The sequence below is a fragment of the Epinephelus lanceolatus genome, chromosome 7 (genome assembly GCF_041903045.1).
Source record: "Epinephelus lanceolatus isolate andai-2023 chromosome 7, ASM4190304v1, whole genome shotgun sequence".
NCBI classification, from domain to species: Eukaryota; Metazoa; Chordata; class Actinopteri; order Perciformes; family Serranidae; genus Epinephelus; species Epinephelus lanceolatus.
In genome coordinates, this window is record NC_135740.1 from 20640891 (window position 1) to 20662457 (window position 21567).

The 21567-nt window shown below is 40.7% G+C and overlaps 1 protein-coding gene across 1 annotated transcript; it reads left to right on the forward strand.

The window, feature by feature from the left end:
* The first annotated feature begins 362 nt into the window (after window positions 1-362).
* On the forward strand, window positions 363-21503 carry atp7a (ATPase copper transporting alpha). Its single transcript, XM_033633717.2, has 23 exons — window positions 363-616; window positions 2245-2375; window positions 5137-5641; window positions 7000-7767; window positions 8000-8212; window positions 8685-8848; window positions 9088-9249; window positions 9427-9503; window positions 10780-10996; window positions 11159-11392; window positions 11479-11570; window positions 12674-12801; window positions 13113-13267; window positions 13356-13490; window positions 14871-15065; window positions 15275-15457; window positions 15568-15781; window positions 15936-16082; window positions 16853-16995; window positions 17287-17490; window positions 18614-18731; window positions 18835-18937; window positions 19070-21503. The coding sequence occupies exons 2-23, from the start codon at window positions 2256-2258 to the stop codon at window positions 19341-19343; spliced, it is 4551 nt and encodes a 1516-aa protein (XP_033489608.1). The 5' UTR covers window positions 363-616; window positions 2245-2255; the 3' UTR covers window positions 19344-21503.
* The last annotated feature ends 64 nt before the right edge of the window (window positions 21504-21567 follow it).

Sequence of the window (21567 nt, forward strand, 5' to 3'; positions counted from 1 at the left end):
ACAATTAGCCTGCTGCTCAGACTAAATAAGAGACAAAGGAGACAAGGCTGCTGAGGAAACAAAAATCGCACATATGAGTTTTTACACACCCCGAGTAGCGCCTGTTAGGTTCACACTTCATCTCAGGTCGTGTGCCTTACAAACTAATTGCTGTAAACCTACCAAAAATCCCTACTAATCTGTACAGTTTTATCCAATAAAGTCTTAACATAGTCCATATAATAGCTAATTATTGATGGAGTGATTACAGCTGTGCACTACATGGCAGTAAATGCAGCCTGTCAGGGCAAATCCAGGGCAAATGAACCTTTACCAATTGCAATGGATTGCACGCAGCTCCGCCTCTTGGCAAATGACGCAGCAGTGTGGGGACGTTAGTCACGTCGGCATGAGAAGAAGAAAGAGATACAGCTTCACAGGGTTGTGTCATAACAGAGGACGAAAACAATTATTCCGGCACTTATTTCCTCGCAGGCAGGACGATGCTACGGCATGTTTTGTTGCTTGTAACGTAGGGCGAGGGGAAGAAGCTAGCTAGCTAGCTTAGCCACACAGTCTGACAGCCAACGACAGTAGCCTGTAGCTAACTGGTCACTTCCCTTTGGGTAACATAAAGGTAAGAGTTGTTTACGTATTTTTCATGCTTAAAGCTGTGACATGACGAATTTTATCTGTAATGTTAAGGAAAGATCAATTTTTAGTTGACATCTCCGCTGACTTTATAGACTAAACATTGTTTTGTGAGCTTGGCAACAAGCAGGCGACAGCTAACGTTAAGTTTTACTTATTATGTAGCTAATTCAAGCTAGCTTACTGTTCTCGTTAGCTGATTTAACCTTACCAAAACTAAATGCTAGAGCGTGAGCATCATAGTAACATAGTCGCTGTCATCAAAAGTCATACAACTTTGTTATAAATTATATGTGGACGACATTAAGTCTCATTACGTTTATGAGTAAACGTCTTAGTCGTAAAGAGCATCCAGAAACGTCAGTGTGCACTTGCTTTTGCAGGATTAGATGTGATTGAATCGCCTTTGTCTTCGTTGAGACCGATATTTGATTTCATCCTCTGACAGAATTGTGTTTTGTAGCCATTGAGACCCAGTGCCTTGCTGGCTTTCTGTCCTGTCAGTTTCTTCGGTGTCTGAGATGTAAACTAGTCTCAGATCTGAAGCCTGTTTGACTGTGACACTCATCAGTTTGTAATCAGATGTGTGTTACTACAACCAAACCTGCCACAGTCTCTATGAGCAAGTTTGAGAACTGAGACGACTTTGTATTGGTGTGGCAGGTGTCTTTCAGTTCTCAAGAGAAGCAGATAGTTGTCATACTTTAGGTGAACATTGACTTGGTGGCAAAGTGCTGAGTTGGCACCAGGATTCTTGTTGGACAATATGTCACCTCATTTCCCCCTAAAATTGTCTCTCCTATCAGTGTCTCATTTAAACGGAGGGGATTGTTAACTTTAATGCAAGTGACTTAATGTGTTTCGAGCTTTAATCTGCTGTTGCTTGAATCATTTTTCCATTCTAGCATGGAAATAATTACCTTCCCCTGCGGTTTTGCATTTCTTACATTTCTGTACATATTGCACAAAGAAGCTTTGTTTATTTTTGTTTTTGGCAAGTGTAGGTACCAGAAGTGAACAAACTGGTTTTAGGTTATATAGATTAGTCTAAATAGGCAGCATTGATGCAGCTCCAAATTTTGTCCATTGCTTCTAAACAGCTGTAGTATGACTCTTTGTCAATTTTTGAGCATTAATTTGCTAGATATTGCCTTAAAATTTGATTCACCTTTTTTTTAAGAAGGGCAAGATATCCTGCTTTCTGTAAAATAAATAGTATTGTTAAGTGTTTTCCAATCTCATTTTGGTTACAAGGCTTATGGGGTGTTGGTTCAAAGCAGCCATTGTCTTCTCACAGCTATCAGGACCCACGTTTAATATGTGACTGTCTCTTTTGAGTGTAATTAAAATGAAAAGAATAATAATTATGTAATGCAAAGTGCCATTTTACAAATGTATAAAGAGCTCAGTCATGTGTGTCCCCAAGACGCTAACACGACTGTCACAGTATGTTTTTAGTAGTTAGGTTTAGTAGTTCTTTTTTGTTTCTGCATTTTGAGAGAAGAGCCGACCTGCCTGTTTTGTCATTTGCCTCTACTTAGTGATGTTTTCCCTGATTTCTTGTTTTAAAGACTTGCAGTTTAATGTTATTTTTGCCCTTCTTGTGCCATTTAGACAAAACAATCATGACACAGAAAGTCAGTCTGTGTTCAGTTTCCCTTGGAGTGGAGGGTATGACTTGTGGCTCCTGTGTCCAGTCCATAGAGCAGCGCATCGGGTCGCTCCCTGGAGTCGTACACATAAAGGTAAATGCATTCTTTGTACAGATATAAGAGCATTTTAACATTTAGCGTCATGTAGCATATTTTTCCATGTTGCGGTGCAGTTCTTAAAATTTGCTGACTGAAAATTTCTCGGTTGCACTTCCAGTTTGAAAACAGGATCCAAAATGACTACCATGTATGTCTGTATTTTAAAATAGAGAATTAGAATCTTGTGAAACAGGCAGATAATTATACATTATTATATTAACTAAAGGTTTCTGCCCATTTTAAGCTAATGCAGTTTGATCAGTCTCAGAGACATACTCCCTCAGGACTAGCTGGTCTGATTTACAACCAAGTAAGATCAATGTTGCCATGAGAGGCAGCTAAATTGCAACAGTTGTGGTCTGCTGTTTTGTTTATGGTGTGTTTACCCCTCAGGCTGGGGTTAAATGAGAAGATAACATAATAGTGTGTTTCAGATAGAGCTCTGCCCTTTGCAGGACTGTGACAGCAGGTCGATACGCAGTCTGTACCAACAGGAAATGTCATTTACGTCTTAAGAGAATTTAGTCCCTGGATCATTTTAAGTTAATTTATAGTGACATGATCTGTATTTTTGTCCCATTTGATTTTTCGTGGTTCAATAGCCAATGTCTCATTCTCTGCCCTCCCCTGTGTCTCTTTCTCAGAAAAAGAAAAGCTAATCCAACAGGCAGGCACACTCTTACAACTAAGACCCCACTGTGGTTTGCAACTTATGGCTCAGTCAAGTGATCCCTTCAGTGTGTCACATGTTTCCTTCTTGCTTAAGAAAAAGAGTTGAGGGTCATCACCCTGACAGAACATGCTGTGTGCTTACTAAGGCCCTGGACCTATTTCAACTCTTTATATAAGGTTTATGGATGAGACAAGTCAGATTTACAGTGTGGCTGTAAAACTGCCAATAAACAATGTGGGTGTGGTCATATTTGGCAAGAATTTTCTTTGTACAGTATCTAAATTAAATCTGATTGATGGCCCCAGAATAACTTATTGAAATAAGCATTCTGACATAAATCACATACTTAACCCATCGCTTTACCAAACGCAAACAACCCTGTATTAAGTGTGTAACAGTATTATCAGCTTACTAATTTGTTCTTTAGTGTTTTATCTGAAAGTTCTACATGTGCTGTTATTAATCTGAACAAAGAGCCAGCCATGGCACATTTATTGTGATACTTAATCCTATTGATTGAAAGACTCAAGTCAAGTGTTGCTAGTGAGAGCTAAACGAATTTATCTGATTTTCTCACATTTCTTTCACATCTTATGAATATATTCTCCATTATTACACAACTTTCTTAAATACTCTATTCTGATTGGTCACTTATGGCATTATACAGTCTGTTAATTCTAGAGAGCAGACCATTGCTATGAAAAACAGATCATTGCTACGGATGCAGTTCTGATCACAGACGCTTAGCGGAGGCAATAAAATTGTTTTTAAATCACTTAAATTGTGATTATTTCAATATTTTGTGTAAAATTATAGATGTGTCTTAGTAAGTAGCCATGTGGGTCATTATTGTGAAATGAATCCCGACAGGGTGATGCAGGAAATGGTTGCAGGACAGATTTATTATGCCTTACTTATGCTTGAAGTGAAAAAGCGTGCACTCTATGTCATCTTGATAAATAATAACATAAACTCGATGAGCCTTAGTTTTCCTTACTCGAATATATAGGTTTTATTACAACAATAATCTGGTACAGTGTGTGTGCATGGACAGAGACGTGCCTAAATCTGAAAAAGGGCGTGTTACTCGGGAGCATTAACAAGGTTGACATCTTACAACTAACTTCTAGATAGGCAGAGGCCTCTCAATAGAAGTTGTGCGAAGGACACTGATGCTCCTCTGGTCAACTACAGGGCTTTTCACACATGTTCTTAGCACCTTTTCACACGCATTGTGTTAACCCAGAGTTAACCTAAACCCAGGGCTGTACGATTTACACTGCACCTCTGCTAGCCCTGGGTTAAATGTCCATTAATTCAGTTGGATTTCATTTTATTTTTAAAGCCCAGTATCACAAATAACAATTGGCCTCAGAGGGCTTTACAGCATAGACATCCCTCTGTCCTTGGACCCTCTCAGCGGATAAGGATTTATGTTCTAGCTTGACGCGTAACTTCTTTTAACAGCAAGCAGCAACGCTGAAATGTCGCCATTAGCAGGGCTTTATGTGAGAGTGGTGCTGAAATATCAACAAGAGAGAGAACAGCTGAGAAGAGAGGCTGAAATTACCACATCTATTGTTTTGCCTGTATGTCTTTTCCGGACATATTGTTGTTTTAAGTTAGCTAGCTTGCTAGGTACCTCAGGTTTTGGTTAGTTGTAGTTACCGTAGTTACAACTTAAACATAAAGCACATGCATAATGAAGATGTGATGAAGAAGTCGTGTAATTGGACAAAAAAATCATGATGCAAATTCTATAAGCTCAGTTTCACACTGGCAACTTCTAGTCCTGTGTTTAGTCAACTTTTAGGGAATAACCGTGCAAACTCAGGGCTACCCCTGCTCCGGAGGAGGGTCAGCAAACCCAAGGATAAATTCGGAGCTAGCCCACTTGTGAAAGCTTTCTTAACCCCAGATCACCAGCTCACCGAGCCTGGTGCTAAGAGCATTGTGAAAGGGGCCTTTATGTGAACAATATAAACATTCTTACGACACCCAGAATCAAACATTTCTTAATGATCATACATTTCTCTTTTAATATTTACTTATTTAACCAGTACTGTGTCTTTTATATTTTAGGTTTCTTTAGAGAAGAAGAATGCCACAGTCATATTTGACCACAGCCAACAGAGCCCAGAGTCTCTGTCAGAGGCCATCGAGGACATGGGCTTTGAATCAAGTCTTTCAGACTCCAGCACAGCCACACCCGTCTCTACAGATACCCAGCTGATCCCCACCTCCACCCTGGCACCTGCAGCCCAACAGGATGCTTTGGAGAAACTATCCCAGATTCAGGGAGTGCTGGATGTCAGAGAGAGCCCAGCCCAGATGGGTCTCACTGTTACCTTTGTTCCTTCCCTGACTTCTTTGCAGCAGCTGAGTGACGTGGTGTCCAGCTTAAAGCCTCTGGAGATCCCCACACCCAGCAGTCCAATGCAAAAAGGCCCACCCTCATCCCCATCTCACACCACAGGAGGTGGGGTGGTACTCCTTAAGTTGAGCATTGAAGGAATGACCTGTCACTCCTGCACCACCACTATTGAAGGGAAGATTGGAAAACTGAAAGGGATTGAAAAGATCAAAGGTGATGTACTTGAGCTGGTCACAAGCTTGTAGCCATGTGTTGCCTCACTGTCTAAGCGAAAGTAATGTTGTAACACAACTGCTGCACTAAGCAGGAATGTTCACCGCTGACAGGTTGCTCAGTGGGATTTGACTATGACTCATGAAATCCTTCCACTGGTATTGTTGTAAGAAGTGACACGTAAATGGATAGGATTATGTTTGCCGAGTACAGAATTGTCATTGTGTATGAACTGGTTGCATATGCTGCCAACTGTATGCTGCACATTCTAGATACGCTGCCCCTAATGTAACATTTCCAGTGCACGAAAATTATATCCTCATCACAGTTTTATACTACTACTACTTCTACTAATAATAAAAATAATAACTTATAAACCACTTCTAAAAACCCCAAAGGGCTTCACATAAGGCAGCAAATTTGTGTTTATGAATCAATAGATTTCATTCCCCTTATTAAAACAGAAATACTCTAACTATGTCTAATAAAAGCATGTTTTAAGAAGAGAATTTGAAAATGTTATCTATTTGGACAGCCTGATTTTCTCAGGTAGGTTGTTCCAGATAATCAGAGCCCTGGCCGCAAAGGCTCTGTCCTGCCTAGTTTAAAGCCAGGCCACTGGGACAGATAAAGACCTCTGTCTGAGGATCTCAAACTACCCAGATCATATGAAACTAAATGATTGTCTTAAGGGTAACTTCCTTTATGTTTAACCAGAAACAGCCCTGAAGTCACTATAGCTAAAGCCACCAGACTGCGTTTAAATAAAGAGTAATATTATCATCGTAAAATACACTGCATTCAAAGTCGACAGTAGTAGAAACCCACAAAAATCATCTTGGTTTGTCTTTCCACTTTTCCAACAACCATGTAATATCTTTGTAGAGATCCTTTCCGTTACGTTGTCAGACACGTATGATAACAATCTGAGCCTGTCAGTAGTGAAACAAGCACTTTTAGTGGACATAAATTGAGGGTACATATGGGCTGGGGGCTTACATTGCAGCCTGTTTCGCTGCTGCTGTCTGCAGCTTCTCTCTCATCACTGGACCAGTGTCAAAAATTGTTGTTCTCATAAGACACAAAGACATGGGAAAATAGGTTCCTCCTGGTTGAAAAATACCCAAGTAATCCTTTAAAAGTGATTTAACGCCTCATGCGCATAAACTTTATATATGCCGTTATGGACATGAATGTTCTTTTAGTGGATTGCAAATTGTAATTTGCATAACTCATTTATGACAAACATCTTTTCATGCACAGTTATTTCCTGTTCTAGTGAAATATTTACTTTTTTGACAAGTCCTTTATGCTTTGTGTTTGTATTTTTAACTTTGTCATGTCTTTATTCTCCACAGTTGTTTTGGAGACTCAGGAAGCTACAATTGTGTACCTGCCTTACCTCATCACTGTCCAAACCATCATCGATCAGATTGCTGTTGCTGGCTTCAAGGCGTTTGTTAAATCCAAACCTCACCCGCTGCAGCTGTCCCCCAGCGAAATCGAACGTTTTGTCGATTCTCAAAAAACAACCGTCTCGTCGCCATCGGAGACATCGGAAGACACAGAAATCTTTATAGACACAACACTTACCATGCTCAGGGTGAAAGGCATGCACTGCCATTCATGCGTGGTCAATATCCAAGACAATATCTCTAAGCTCCCTGGTGTCTCCTCTGTGGAGGTGTCACTGGAGAAGGAGATGGCCTCCATCTGTTATGATCCTCTAAAGGTCACTGTGGCTCAGTTGCAGCAGGCCATTGAAGCGCTGCCTCCAGGAAACTTCAAGACTCAACCCTGGGACTCCTCTGGCCCTGTTTCCACATCGCCTATGCCTGCCTTATCGTCGCCTCGGTCTGCACGAGCAACCCAGGCCAAACCTGCTGCCTCACAGCCTTGTTTTACCCAGCCTCTGGCATCTGTAGTCAGTATTCACATCGAGGGCATGACATGCAACTCCTGTGTCCAGTCCATCGAGGGCATGATCTCCCAAAGGAAGGGGGTGATGTCAGCCCAGGTCTCTCTGGCTGATCACCAGGGGACGTTTGAGTATGATCCACTCCTGACTACACCAGAGGAGCTGAGGGAGGCCGTAGAGGACATGGGCTTTGATGCCTTCCTACCTGGTGAGAGGATAGATGGTGTGGTTGTTGAGTTGGCTAATTTCTCATGCAGTGAAATGGTTAAAACAGTATTAATTGTAGTGTTTTGGCTAGAGATTTGCCTGCAGGTAGTCTAAAGCTTAACTTTGTCGCCTCTGAATGCTCCTCAGCCAGTGGGGGTAGTTGAACTGCAAAGTTAGGACATCTTAACTAACTGCACATTTTCTTTTTGAAAACTATAATTTGTTGTCCACAGAGACCAATTCCCTGCTGCCTGCACCAAAACCCAGTGTGTCAAAGTCTTTAAGTCTGGCACATGTAAAAGATAAAGAGCTAGACAGTGACCTACACAAAGAAACCACGCAGGAACGCAACAAAGACACACACTCTAAATGCTACATCCAGATTGGGGGGATGACTTGTGCCTCATGTGTGGCAAACATCGAGAGAAACCTCAAGAATGAACCTGGTATGTAGAAACAGCAAAATAGTTAATGGTCAGGTGTGTAGGATTAAGGGGCATCTCTTGAAGGAAATTGAATACATTATTCCTAACTATATTTTCATCAGTTTATAATCACCTGAATATAATGTGTTTTTGTTACCTTAGAATGAGCTATTTATATCTACGTACAGACCGGGTCCTCTTCCATGACGTCAGCCATGTTGCTGTGAAGTAGCCCAGAACAGACAAACAAAACACTGGCTCTAGATAAGACTGTTTGCTTTTTCATGTTTTTGTGTCAGCCACCATGTTTATCCCACACGCATCACATGTTTCAGTTCTGCAACCTCACAGCTAGATGCCACTAAATCCTACGCACCTGACCTTCTTGAGTTTAGAGTTTCATGTCAACGAGGATAAATTGTGTCTCATTGCTTTCACCAGGAGCTAAAGAAAAAATCTCATGTATCTCATGAAAAAATCTTATGTTGAGCAGGTATCTACTCGGTTCTGGTAGCACTAATGGCCAGTAAAGCAGAGGTGCGTTATAACGCTGAGCTCATGGACCCTATGAAGATAGCTGAGTGCGTGAAAGAGCTCGGCTTCACCGCCTCTGTTATGGAGAACTATGAAGGTTCAGATGGAAACCTAGAGCTAGTGGTGAGTAAACGTGACATTATATTTGTGTTGCATGAAGAAGACAAGATACATTTAAAACAGTAATTTATTTCCACAATATGAAACCCATAAATAAACATTTCCATTACTGGTTGAGTAGACCACATGCAGCCTTCTTTATAAGCACACACAATGAGTCATGTCTGTTCTACACTTCATAACCCTCTTAAATGTATTTTTGTCCCTTTCCCCCTTGACTGCTCCTCTCCACCTTCTTTCAGGTCAGAGGAATGACGTGTGCCTCTTGTGTTCACAAAATCGAATCCAGCCTCATGAGAGAAAAGGGGATTATATATGCCTCTGTTGCCTTGGCAACCAACAAAGCACACATTAAGTACGACTCTGAAATTATAGGGCCGCGAGACATCATCAAGCTGATCGAGGTATTATTCCTGTTTGTTATTTAAGCGTTTGTTCTCTTATTTTTGGCAATGCTGCTTCTTGCATGTGAACACCAACTGATATTTATGCAAACCAGAGAATCTGTGAAATTTCCGATACTTATATTAAGTTCTTATTCATAAGGGTATGAAGTTTGATCCATAGTCTTTTATTTGTAGAATCTTGGGTTTGAAGCATCTTTGGTGAAGAGAGACCGCACTGCCAGTCACCTGGACCACAGCAAAGAGATACGACAGTAAGTAGCGTTTTGTTTTTACGCTCAATTTTAATCCATAAAGTGTGTTGTTGTATGTAGCTTGAATTCCTGTTATACCAAATGTTTTTTTTAAATTATGACTCAATGAGTCATCTTACCTTTCCTCAGAAAACAGTTTAGTTTTTAGGTCAGGCAGCTGCTAAAAATGGGTGCACAGAGGTGGAAACACCCCAATTAACATTACTCAGTAGACTCTGTTATTACAACAATCAGCTTCTCTAGAACTCCTTATAGCTTGGACCATTAGTGCCAGGGAAACATGTCTCAAAGGGTGGGTCCATTATTTTTATTAATTTATTTACTTATTTAATGTCATTGTGTAGATTCCCGGTAGTGTTCTTAAGGTAATATAAATCCAAAAGTTTAAGTTTTGGTCAAAGTACATGTGTTTAAACATCAAAATGCTATTGCCCCAAGCCTTTCTAAAACATTTTCCCACGTGACCTTATGTAGGTTTCTCCATGAAGAGCTTGCCCCATATAAACCCCCAGAGCCCGCCTAATGTGCCTGTTCCTAATAACTTATATTCCTCAAACCCCTTCACGGCCACAGAAGCTTAGTAATGTACTGCTGTGGACACAGTTAAGATCTGAAAGTCACACAATAACACAAACTAAATGATCGAGGCAGCAGTAGATCAGCAACTCCCATGTCCTGCAAGGTAAAATGGCTGTTTTTGTTAGTGGAGTTCTGTGACTTTTAAGAGAGCAAAATGACAACTTCAGTTCCCCATCAAAAACAGCGGTCTGACAGCAAGGTAAAGCAGAGAAAATATTACAGTGACGAAAGATAAGAACCTCGTACAACTCTTCTTCAAAAAATCTATACTAACCCTTTTATTAATTATTATTATGATCACTTATAACGGGAAAAGAACACACCTGGACCCGCCCTTTAAGCTCTTATGGATGTAGGCTAAAGCTTTAGTTTCATGTCAACCAAGAGAACTCTACTTGTGCAATGATGTTTTGAAACATATGTATGTAAATATTTGTGGGAATGGCATGGATATGAAGGTCATTTGAATCATGATTGTGATTCAGTTTTGTTATCTACTGTTGAGCATACTGTGCGAATGTGGGTTTGTTCAGCATTATGTACAGTATATGCAGTGTTTGTGGTCCGATGCTTGGTATAGTGATGAAGAACCTTCATGTATGTTTGCTTTCTTCCTCTGTAAGGAGAGTTAAAAAAAACCCAGATTACAAAATAAAATGAGTCCATTTCTAACACACACTTGTCTCTGCTCTCTAAGGTGGAGGAAATCTTTCCTGGTGAGCTTGATTTTCTGCGTGCCGGTGATGGGCATGATGACCTACATGATCATCATGGACCACCACATGAATGTTTCACACAACATCACAGTGGAGGATCGCAACCACTACCACGCCACCATGTTCCTGGAGAGACAGCTGCTCCCAGGCCTCTCCATTATGAACCTTCTCTCCTTCCTGTTCTGTGTGCCTGTGCAGGTAAATCAGAGGGATTAACTGCACTCCAAGGAAACATTATATGCAAATTTCAGCAGCACATACAAATTTAGATTTTGGTAGATGCACTTATTCAGGAGAGGGACTCTGAATGAAATGTTTGTCTTTAGGTGAGTTCAAACTCTCTGTTTTTCCTCTCTTTAGTTTATCGGAGGTCGCTACTTCTACATTCAAGCCTACAAAGCAGTCAAACACCGATCCGCAAATATGGACGTGCTAATAGTTCTGGCTACCTCCATAGCCTTCACCTACTCATTGGTCATCCTCATAGTGGCCATGGTGGAGAAGGCAAAAGTCAACCCTATCACCTTCTTTGACACACCGCCGATGCTCTTTGTCTTCATCTCTCTGGGACGCTGGCTGGAACAAATCGCCAAGGTTGAGCTCATTATCGATATCTACGACATTAAATGCAGGACCTCAAATGAATGTATTTGTCACTTTGAAAATCTTCTTCCATTCAGAGCAAGACATCTGAGGCTTTGTCCAAGCTGATGTCTCTGCAAGCAACTGAGGCCACAGTGGTCACCCTGAGTAGCGACAAGTCCATTCTCAGGTACTCATTGTTCTCTGCGCTCATGTTGTTTACAATATCATTTCATATCTTTATTTGGTTTTAGATTACAATGTATCTAAATGTTTGCAGTGGAAATGTCAGTGAAAAGTCTAATTTGACATAACAAAGACTGCGTAAACAAGCCGCAAGTGATTTTCCATAGTGAGAATAACACAGATACATTTATCAATTCCACCTGGGATCCAGATTTAACTCCCAGTTTTAATGTTTTGTGTCATCTGGAAACACCACTAGCCATCCCTAAAATATCATGATTAGATTTTTACCATTGCCCAGAGTGAGAGGATGAAATTAAAAATCTTAAATTCGTTGTCTTTTTTATTTCCATGGCATTCAACTTAACTTAAAAAAATAAAGCTGGAAATGTCATTTTGATCTGGTACTCCGATTTCAGAAATCCTGCTCAGAGAAATACAGCTTAAAGGGGACCTATTTTCCTTTTTTTCTGTCATACAGTGTTGGATGTTTATATTAAATCTGGCCATGGTTTAAATATTGAGTTATATAAAAGTAATCTAGTAGGCTTCAGACTATTCTGAACACTCCCTCTCTGACTGTTTTTTCTATAAAACAAGCTGAAGTCAGCTCATGACGGATGTCTTTATATAGTCATCTGCTCCAGGCACACTAGTGCAATTGTTTATGTTTCAAAGCCTGCACTGCTACATGTAGCTACATGCTAACGTCCAGGAAGCATGTAATCATAGCTGATTCTTTGCCGATTTTGCCCTTGAGAGTGCAGATACAGAAGACCTGGGAACACTGACCAATCAGAGCAGACTGGGCTTTTTTTGGAAGGGGGGGGGCTTAAAGATAAAGGTGCTAAAACAGAGTGTTCAGAAAGACACCGGTGTTCCAGCACAGACAATATAAAGAAATAAAGTATATATATATGTATGTAGAATATATAGTATAGGAGTACTTGAAAATGAGCATAATGGGTCCCGTTTAATAAGACTGTGCATAATTATTTGCTGTATTGTAAAATATAAGTACAGCAATAGTTTAGTAATAGTCCAGCATTGTACCAATACTGTATAATTTCCAATGATTGCACTGTTTGACACTGGTGTGTGTTCCAGTGAGGAGCAGGTGGATGTTGAGCTGGTGCAGAGGGGCGATATAGTGAAGGTCGTTCCTGGTGGGAAGTTTCCAGTAGATGGGAGAGTCATCGAGGGACACTCCATGGCAGATGAGTCTCTGATCACAGGTTGGTCACATTGAATGATGGACCATGTATCAATTAGCATTGACTGAGGGCTTACTATCAGTACTGGTGGCAATAATATGCTTAAATGTAAGTACTCAGCTTAGGTGAGCTTTAATTCTTCACATTGTTATTATCAGTATTCAATCAAAAAATCTCTAGAATATGAAACGATAAGTTGCCAGTGCTAGAAACAGGTAGTCCTTGGTTGTTATCTGAGTCGTTGTTTCTGCCGTAACTGCGGTGTTTGCTGCAGATGTCCTGCTCCTGTTTTCTGTTGTGTTTTCTGACCAGCTGTTGCTTTGTGACTCCAGGTGAGGCCATGCCAGTGACTAAGAAGCCCGGGAGCTCTGTGATTGCAGGCTCCATTAACCAAAATGGCTCTCTGCTGGTCTGCGCTACACATGTTGGCATGGACACCACGCTGTCTCAGATTGTCAAACTAGTGGAGGAGGCTCAGACGTCAAAGGTCAGTCATGTGGTTTTGAGATCTGCACTGTGTGCACCTTCTTTGATGGTGATTGCTCCAGTGTTTAACCCTGACATTTCGTTTTTAGGCTCCTATCCAGCAGTATGCAGATAAGATCAGTGGCTACTTTGTACCCTTCATTGTTGGCATATCCTTTATTACGCTGATTGCCTGGATCGTCATTGGGTTCTTAGACTTCTCTCTGGTGGTGAAGTACTTTCCTGTGAGTCTACTTTTTAACTTGATATCTGACTGATACCAAGCTCCTCAGAATAGCATCAAGAAATGACAGCCATTCATCCCATTCCTTATTTACTGATTCAAAGATTAGACATGACTTAATGTCTTTGTATCGTCACATCTGATATTGTTCCTTATTTACTTTAGTGATGGTAAATGTATGTAAAAAGTATGGAAACCCATTTCTGTCACAGTAATTTTGAGATAAGTATGTAATTATCATGAGAAATAATGATGTACTTATCTCAAAATAATGACTCAGTATTTCAAAGTAATGACTCAGTATTTAAAAATAATGTAGTATTTTCAAATAATGACTTACTATTGTGAAATAATGACTTAGTATTTTAAAATAATGACTCAATATTTTCAAATAATGACATACAATCTCAAAATAATGATTTAGTATTTTAAGATAATAACAAAGTATTTTAAGATAATGTCTCAGCATCTCAAAATAATGACTAAGTATTTTAAGATAATGTCTCAGTATCTCAAAATAATGACTAAGTATTTTAAGATAATGACGTAGTATCTCAAAATAATGACTTAGTATTTTAAAATAGTGAGTGTCTCAAAATAATGACTTAGTATTTTAAGATAATAACAAAATATTTTAAGATAATGACTAAGTATTTTAAGATAATGTCTCAGTATCTCAAAATAATGACTAAGTATTTTAAGATAATGTCTCAGTATCTCAAAATAATGACTCAGTGTCTCAAAAAAAGGACTTAGTATTTTAAGATAGTGACGTAGTATCTCATACAAGCAATGGCTTAGTATTTGAAAATATTGATTTAGTAACTTGAAATAATGACTTAGTAATCTAAAATAGTGGCTTAGTATTTAAAAAATGGCTTAGTATCTCAAAATAATGATTTAATTATCGCAACATAATGAGAAGCTAAATATAAAGACCTCAAAAAATGACTTAGTATTGCAGCATAAATACAAACTTTATCAAAAAAATATCACAACAAAATGAGAAACTCTTTTAAAATAATTACTTACATATCTAGAAATAATTACTTAGTTCTCAAAATGATGACAAAACAAACATAAGTCATTATTAGATTATTTTGAGAAAGAAATTTTTTTTTTTTTTTTTTGGAGATACTTAATCATTATTTTGACATACTGACACTAAGTCACTACTTTTGAGAAAGTTTCTCACTATGTTGAGATACTAAGACATTGCAATAGTAAGTCATTATTTTGAGAGTGTTTCTCTTTGTAATGACTCACAGGCTCTTTTTTTTTCATCACACTGCTGGAAACAGACTTCCACATATTTAAAAAATAATATGTAATTTACTTGAATGAAAAGCGAACAGCTAACAGCCTCATTTCTTCCCTGCAGGGTTACGACAAAAGCATTTCCAGGGCTGAGGCAGTGATTCGCTTCGCCTTCCAGGCCTCCATAACAGTGTTATGCATCGCATGTCCTTGTTCCCTTGGCTTGGCAACCCCGACAGCTGTCATGGTGGGCACTGGGGTTGGTGCCCAAAATGGCATCCTGATAAAGGGAGGAGAGCCACTCGAGATGGCGCATAAGGTGTGTTAATGATGACTCCGATGGAGTCAGCCAATATGTAACGGACCAACTGTCAATTTAAAGACATTATGAAATGCCTGTGGTTTCCTAGGTTACAAAACCACATTAGTCTAGATATGATTACTCTGATTAAATACTGTAAAATGATTTAAACATTCAGCCCAGTGGTATTGCTTTTGGATTGCTGTCATATCTCCTCTTATTGGCAGGTCCAGTCGGTGGTGTTTGATAAGACTGGGACCATCACATATGGGGCTCCGAAGGTTATCCAAGTCAAGATAGTTGTGGAGGGAAACAAGATGCCTCGTTCCCGACTGCTTGCCATTGTGGGTACAGCTGAGAACAACAGTGAACACCCTCTTGGAGCAGCTATCACCAAATACTGCAAACAGGTTGGTCTCTGCCTCACATTTAATGTCCACATTCCACTTTGGGGAACATCTTAGATCCTCCATGTGATCTTGAAATGTGTTAATAAACATCCACTGTTCTCCGTGTGAAGGAGCTCGGCACAGAATCTCTTGGCGCATGCACCGACTTTCAGGCAGTGCCAGGCTGTGGCATCAGATGTCAGGTCAGCAACACAGAGACCCTGCTGAAACAGGCAGACAGTGACAGCGAGGACAACAACCAGCGCAACAGTGTCCTCGTCCAGATCAGTGACACACGGATGTCCACCAGCTCCCATCCACTCATCATGGACCCACAGCCACTGAGTATGTTGGGAATCACACTGTTGTAGTCGTACATTCAACTGCAATACTGAAACACTTTTTGAAGTCCTTAGATTACAAATTTAGGTAGTGTTACAGTTGCTTTTAATGTTTCTTGCTGTTGTCTAAACCAAATGATCTCTCTCTCTGTGTGTAGGCCTTGTCCACACAGCCAACTATGTTGTCCTGATTGGCAATAGAGAATGGATGAGGAGGAACTGTCTGCAGATCAGACCAGATATAGACGAGGCCATGACAGAGCACGAGCGCAGAGGACGTACTGCTGTTCTAGTAGCTGTGGACAGTGAGTAGTACTGTTAAACATGAAATGTTGTCTTTTATCTGTTTGCCATACTTAACTGGTTGACTGCTGCGGCTACATCCACCCTAATATGTTTTCCCCGCACACACACATGTTCTAGCACCATTTCCGAGATAATATCCATCCATACTAACACACTTGAAAACGAATATCACGTGACCATTCATGTACACTGAGCATGTGTGTGCCGGTGTAAACAGGAAGCAGATTGTCTACTTTGCAGTTGGTAACTTAATTGCAGAAATTTTTATGATGGAAAAACAGTAATGTCCAAAAGCAAGACTGACAGCGAGGTGGAGCTGTTACTGAAAGTAGCAATGAGTATGAGGCATTCAAGGTGGCAGAAAACACAGATAGGGAGTCGTTGCAAGGCAAATACAGCGAATATAAGAGCGGTATTTGGAGCAGGATCAATTGTCAGAGGAAGCTATGGTGTTAGGAAAGGAGCACCCACACATGAAAGATGAAATCGCAAAAGGTATGGAGACCTAGCTATAATGTGTTGTTTGAGATGTCTTTGCTTATGAGACCTAATCAGGAAGCAAACATGGCTGTCTGTGTCGTCGTTTTCAGTCTCTGTTTTCACTTGTCTAGACTAAAACACAACCTCTGAATTTTCAAACTAAATTGGGGTCAGCAGTGTTACGTAACATCTTCATTTTTGGAGTTTGAAAATGAAAACGTATTAGTGTGGAAGTAGCCTAAGACTGGTGTTCTTGCCTAAAAAGCCCTTTACTTTCATTTGTGTGTAGATCTGCTATGTGCGATGATAGCCATAGCGGACACAGTGAAACCCGAGGCTGAGCTGGCAGTCCAAACTCTGACCAACATGGGTCTGGAAGTTGTGCTGATGACCGGAGACAACAGCAAGACAGCACGAGCCATTGCTGCTCAGGTATGAACAGAGAGGGGATATAGCGCAAGGTGATCTAAAGATCAGTTATTTGCAAGAAGAAAGCATTTGTAATGTTCATATAAAATTGCAATGTTGCATTTAAAACCTAAAGAAGACAACAGACATACTAAAATAGTCAAATTCTCAGACAACACCAAGTCTTGTGTTTTTTAAAGCCATTTTATTGTTGCCCTTGAAGATCATTTTTCAGCCATATTACCCAGTTCTACCATTTTGTGTGTTGTGGTTTGTGTGTTTCTGAGCCTGTCGGTCTCACTGCCTCCCCCACAGGTGGGTATCAGGAAGGTGTTTGCCGAGGTCCTGCCCTCCCACAAGGTGGCCAAGGTGGAGCAGCTGCAGCAGGCAGGAAAGAGAGTAGCCATGGTGGGCGACGGTGTCAACGACTCACCTGCTCTAGCCATGGCCGACGTGGGCATCGCCATAGGAACTGGGACAGATGTGGCCATAGAGGCAGCAGATGTGGTGTTGATCAGGGTGGGTGTTTGATCTTTGAGCTGTCATGAATAGGTGTCTTTGGTATACATATTGGCTGTTTCTTAACATGAAAACATCAGACATGACGTATCTGCCCTGCAGCAGAGACGTCATGTCTGATGTTTTCATGTTAAGAAACAGCCAATATGTTAAGAAAGAGTGTGAAACACAGGATCTGACACAAAACAGTGTCACAGAGCACACTCAGTATACAAAGTCCTATTCACTCAGGACTAGTATTACCTGGGCCCTCTAGTAATTTGTAGTAATTGTTGTGTAGAGTGGAGTTACAAGTGACTGTGCATCATATTGGAGGGGATAATGTCAGTAAGTCCAAGTAAAATACACATTTTGCTTATCAGGTGTGAAGCAGTAAACACAGACGTGTGTGGGGACAGCAGTACATGAATACCTGTGTAACTGAAGAGAGAAACATACACTCCTATTTTAGAAGGACTGTAACTTAAACATACAGAAGTCAGTTATTGTGTTATGATTTTATTTATTTATTCACTGCACTGCAAAGTACTTTATATTTTGTTTTAGTTGTCTTAAAATCAGCAATGACAATATTTGAATTGATACTGCTGTTGTATATACAGTGTCAGAAAAATGCTTCTAGATTGACATATGGAGGCACAGTTGTACAGTGGTTAGCACTGTCTCTTCACAGAAAGAGAAGGGTACAGAAGGGCGAACCCAGGGTGGGGGAACTATTCCGTGTTGAGTTTGTTCTCCCCAGTACAAAGACATGCACGTCAGGTTTATTGGTGACTCTAAATTGGCTGTAGGTGTGAATGTGAGTGTGAATGGTTGTCTGTCTCTATGTGTCAGCCGTGTGATAGTCTGGTGACTTGTCTAGGGTGTACCCCACCTCTTCCCAATGTCAGCTGGGTTAGCTCCAGCCCCCCAGCAACCCCTGACAGGATAAGCAGTTACGGAGAATGAATGCTTGAAAATATTTTTTTCTTTTTGTTTTTTTTTTTTTTTACACTATTCTCATTTACCTATGAAAACCTCTCTGCAGATATTACGTGGAATGTAGCTGTAATGTTATTACTAAGCCCAGCTTATCTGATATTACTACAGTTTTTATTTACCCTCCTTTTTGTCACGTCTGCAGAATGACCTCCTGGATGTTGTGGGCAGCATCGACCTCTCTAAAAAGACTGTCAAGAGGATCAGGATCAACTTTGTGTTTGCTCTTATCTACAACCTGGTTGGCATCCCTATTGCTGCTGGTGGGTGACTGCAGAAGTTCGATTTAGATGATTTCATCACATCGACAGCGATCATTGCAATATTCCTGACCACAGCATTAATATGAACTGTTTGTGTCCACAGGTGTATTCATGCCCATCGGTCTGGTGTTGCAGCCGTGGATGGGCTCTGCTGCGATGGCGCTGTCATCCGTCTCTGTGGTTTTGTCCTCCCTTCTTCTCAAATGGTAATGAGACATTTAATGCTTTGTCGAGGCCTTTTATATTCTGTGCTTTGTTTTTTATCTCTTTTGATTCTATTGATCTAAAACCATTATTCCAACCTTTTTTTATATCCGTCTCTTTCTTCCTGTGTTTAGTTACACTAAACCGACAGCGGAGAATTTGGAGGCCAAACTGGGTAACAACAGGCGGCAGGGCAGCCTGTCAGATGTTAGCGTCCACATCGGGATGGGCGAGATGCGACGTCCCTCCCCCAGACTGAGCCTACTGGACCGCATTGTCAACTACAGCCGTGCCTCTATCAACTCCCTACGCTCTGACAAACACTCTCTCAACAGCCTGGTGCTCAGTGAGCCCGACAAACACTCGCTCCTGGTGGGGGAGGCGCTGTGCGAGGAGGAGTTTTGCTGAACACGCGAGGCTCACATGGGTCAGCGATGACTTTATATACTGAAGTAGACGGTGGTGTAATCAAGGCTAGGCCAAGCTAAGCTGAAAGGGTTACATTGAATAATGGCCCATCATCTGCTGTAGGTGCCTCAGGGCAGCACTGGTGACTTGAAAAAAAAAGCTTACATGCCCCTGGTTTTCTTTTAGCCCAACCAGCTGATCACGTGCACTTCATGAGGGGGCGATTTTCTCTCCCTCCGTTGCAGACTGTCTTTTGTTGAGGTCCCCGCCCTCGGGCACACTTTTTGACCAACCCCTCGATGCTCTCTGCGTGTCGGGGGCATGAAGCATCTTCAGAGCCTTGAAGCAGGTGTCCACATCCAGGAAGCAGAGTGATGATCAGCTTTGCCACTGTGGTCACCTGCCAGTACAATCTTTAACACTTATCCAAAGACATTTAAGCAGCGGTGACCCTTGTAATACTGGACACCACTGAGTTATATTTTAACCAATTTCCTTAAATGGAAAATTATAACACTGTTGTATAATTCTATTCCAGAGTATTTATATTACCCTTATTTATCTTTTTTTTTTTTCATTATATCCTTTGTGAAAAAATGAAGTTGTTGAATCCAAATGCCAATTTTCACTTTCAGTCTCCCAAAATGTGTCATTACTGAGTAAGGTAAGGCAAACTCAGTCAATCAAAGAAGTCTTGTAACTTGCTGAAAACAGATTTTTTTTTTGTGCAGAGTGCTAATGGAGTGAGTTGTAAATGTCAGTGTTTCCCAAGTGCCAGTTGAAGTGCCGCCTTGGCAAAGTCCAACACATTCCAAAGATAGCACCGTACAGAGGTTACCTTGGACTTAACGTGCACAAAGTGTGAACAGAGATTAGGTCAACAACTCACAGCCGAGACTGTGAATGGTGACGCTAACTATAGAAGACTCTCATCACAAGTTCCTGTGGTGGTGTCGACCCTCTGCATCTTTGGTTAATGATACAAGATGTCTGTCGATGAATGTGAACATTATTTGCTGTTAAACAGAAGTTGTTACATGGAAGAATTTGTGCTTGGATTACTTTGTTTGCTCATTGCAAAGAGAAGGGTTTTTGTTGTGAAAGGGAGGCCTTTTCACAGACGACATTTTGACTTGTCGCAGTAAGAAAGCACAGGTGTAAATACTGAATTAATGACTGAATTCAATTTAGCTGCTTTAGCCTCAGGGTGCTGCATTGTGCATCATGGGACACAGAAAGAACATAATGTCATCAGAATTCACAGAAGCAGCATCTGCAGAATTCTGACGACATTGCTGCAGATTTTCTGCAATTAAAAAATTATTTTAATTAATTTTGTCTCTTACATGATTATTCTACCAACTACTGCAGATTTTCATTCTGGATCATCCCCTAAAACTGGAAAATAAAAATCTGTAGATTCTGTTTGGGTTTGGTTACTTGTAACTCAAGTAACGCTCATCCTTCAAGTCAAAATGTCTGCTGTGAAAAAGGCCGACTGTAAATGCATTTGTGTACTTCCTGTTGTCACACTACACAAGATGTTACTGTTTCTTTCAGTGGTGCATCTCTCTGCTTCTTTTTATGTGATTCACTCTGTTGCGCTTGATCAAAGAAACATCTTTAAATCCAGGGGAGCAGGAAACGCAGCGGGATGAGCAGACTAAACACAGCTGCGTCTCAGCAGTGCCACCAAACAAGTTACTGAGAGACAAATGTTGATGAATTAAGTAGATTGTTTCTTAAAAATCACATTGTACTAGTTGTAATTGAGATCACACCTTGCAGTTGTAGAGAGCTACTGTTAAATTGTTTTATTTTTTCTCCTGTGAAAGTATTACAAAGATTTTCTGCATCACTAGCTGCGGTATCATATCACCAGATAATCACTGCAGTCCAGCTACTCTTTGAATTTCTGTCTGAACTTCTCTAGTGTTTCTTTTTGACGATGAAAAGGGCCATCAGTCTGTCCTGCCGCTCTCCCATGATGCATTCTGTTCTGGCTTGCTGAGTGCACTGATGCCAATCTGTTGTTTTCATGCATTGCTTTGTAAAGACCTCCGTAGGGCTTCAGATCTGTGTAAGTGAGTCCATGTTTGCTGTCTTTCATGGTTCTACTGGACATTATGTGCCTTGGAATAAAATGCTTTTGTAACATCACACAGCTGTGTCCAGTGTAAACCAGAAGATGGCGCTACGGGGCCATCAGCTGAAGCATGAAACA

Excerpts from the sequence above, each read along its gene's own strand:
- atp7a (XM_033633717.2), top strand. The coding sequence starts at position 2,256 with ATGACACAGAAAGTCAGTCTGTGTTCAGTTTCCCTTGGAGTGGAGGGT. Across the intron at positions 15,782-15,935 it reads CATGGACCCACAGCCACTGA|GCCTTGTCCACACAGCCAAC; the intron begins GTATGTTGGGAA and ends CTCTGTGTGTAG. Across the intron at positions 17,491-18,613 it reads CAGATGTGGTGTTGATCAGG|AATGACCTCCTGGATGTTGT; the intron begins GTGGGTGTTTGA and ends TCACGTCTGCAG.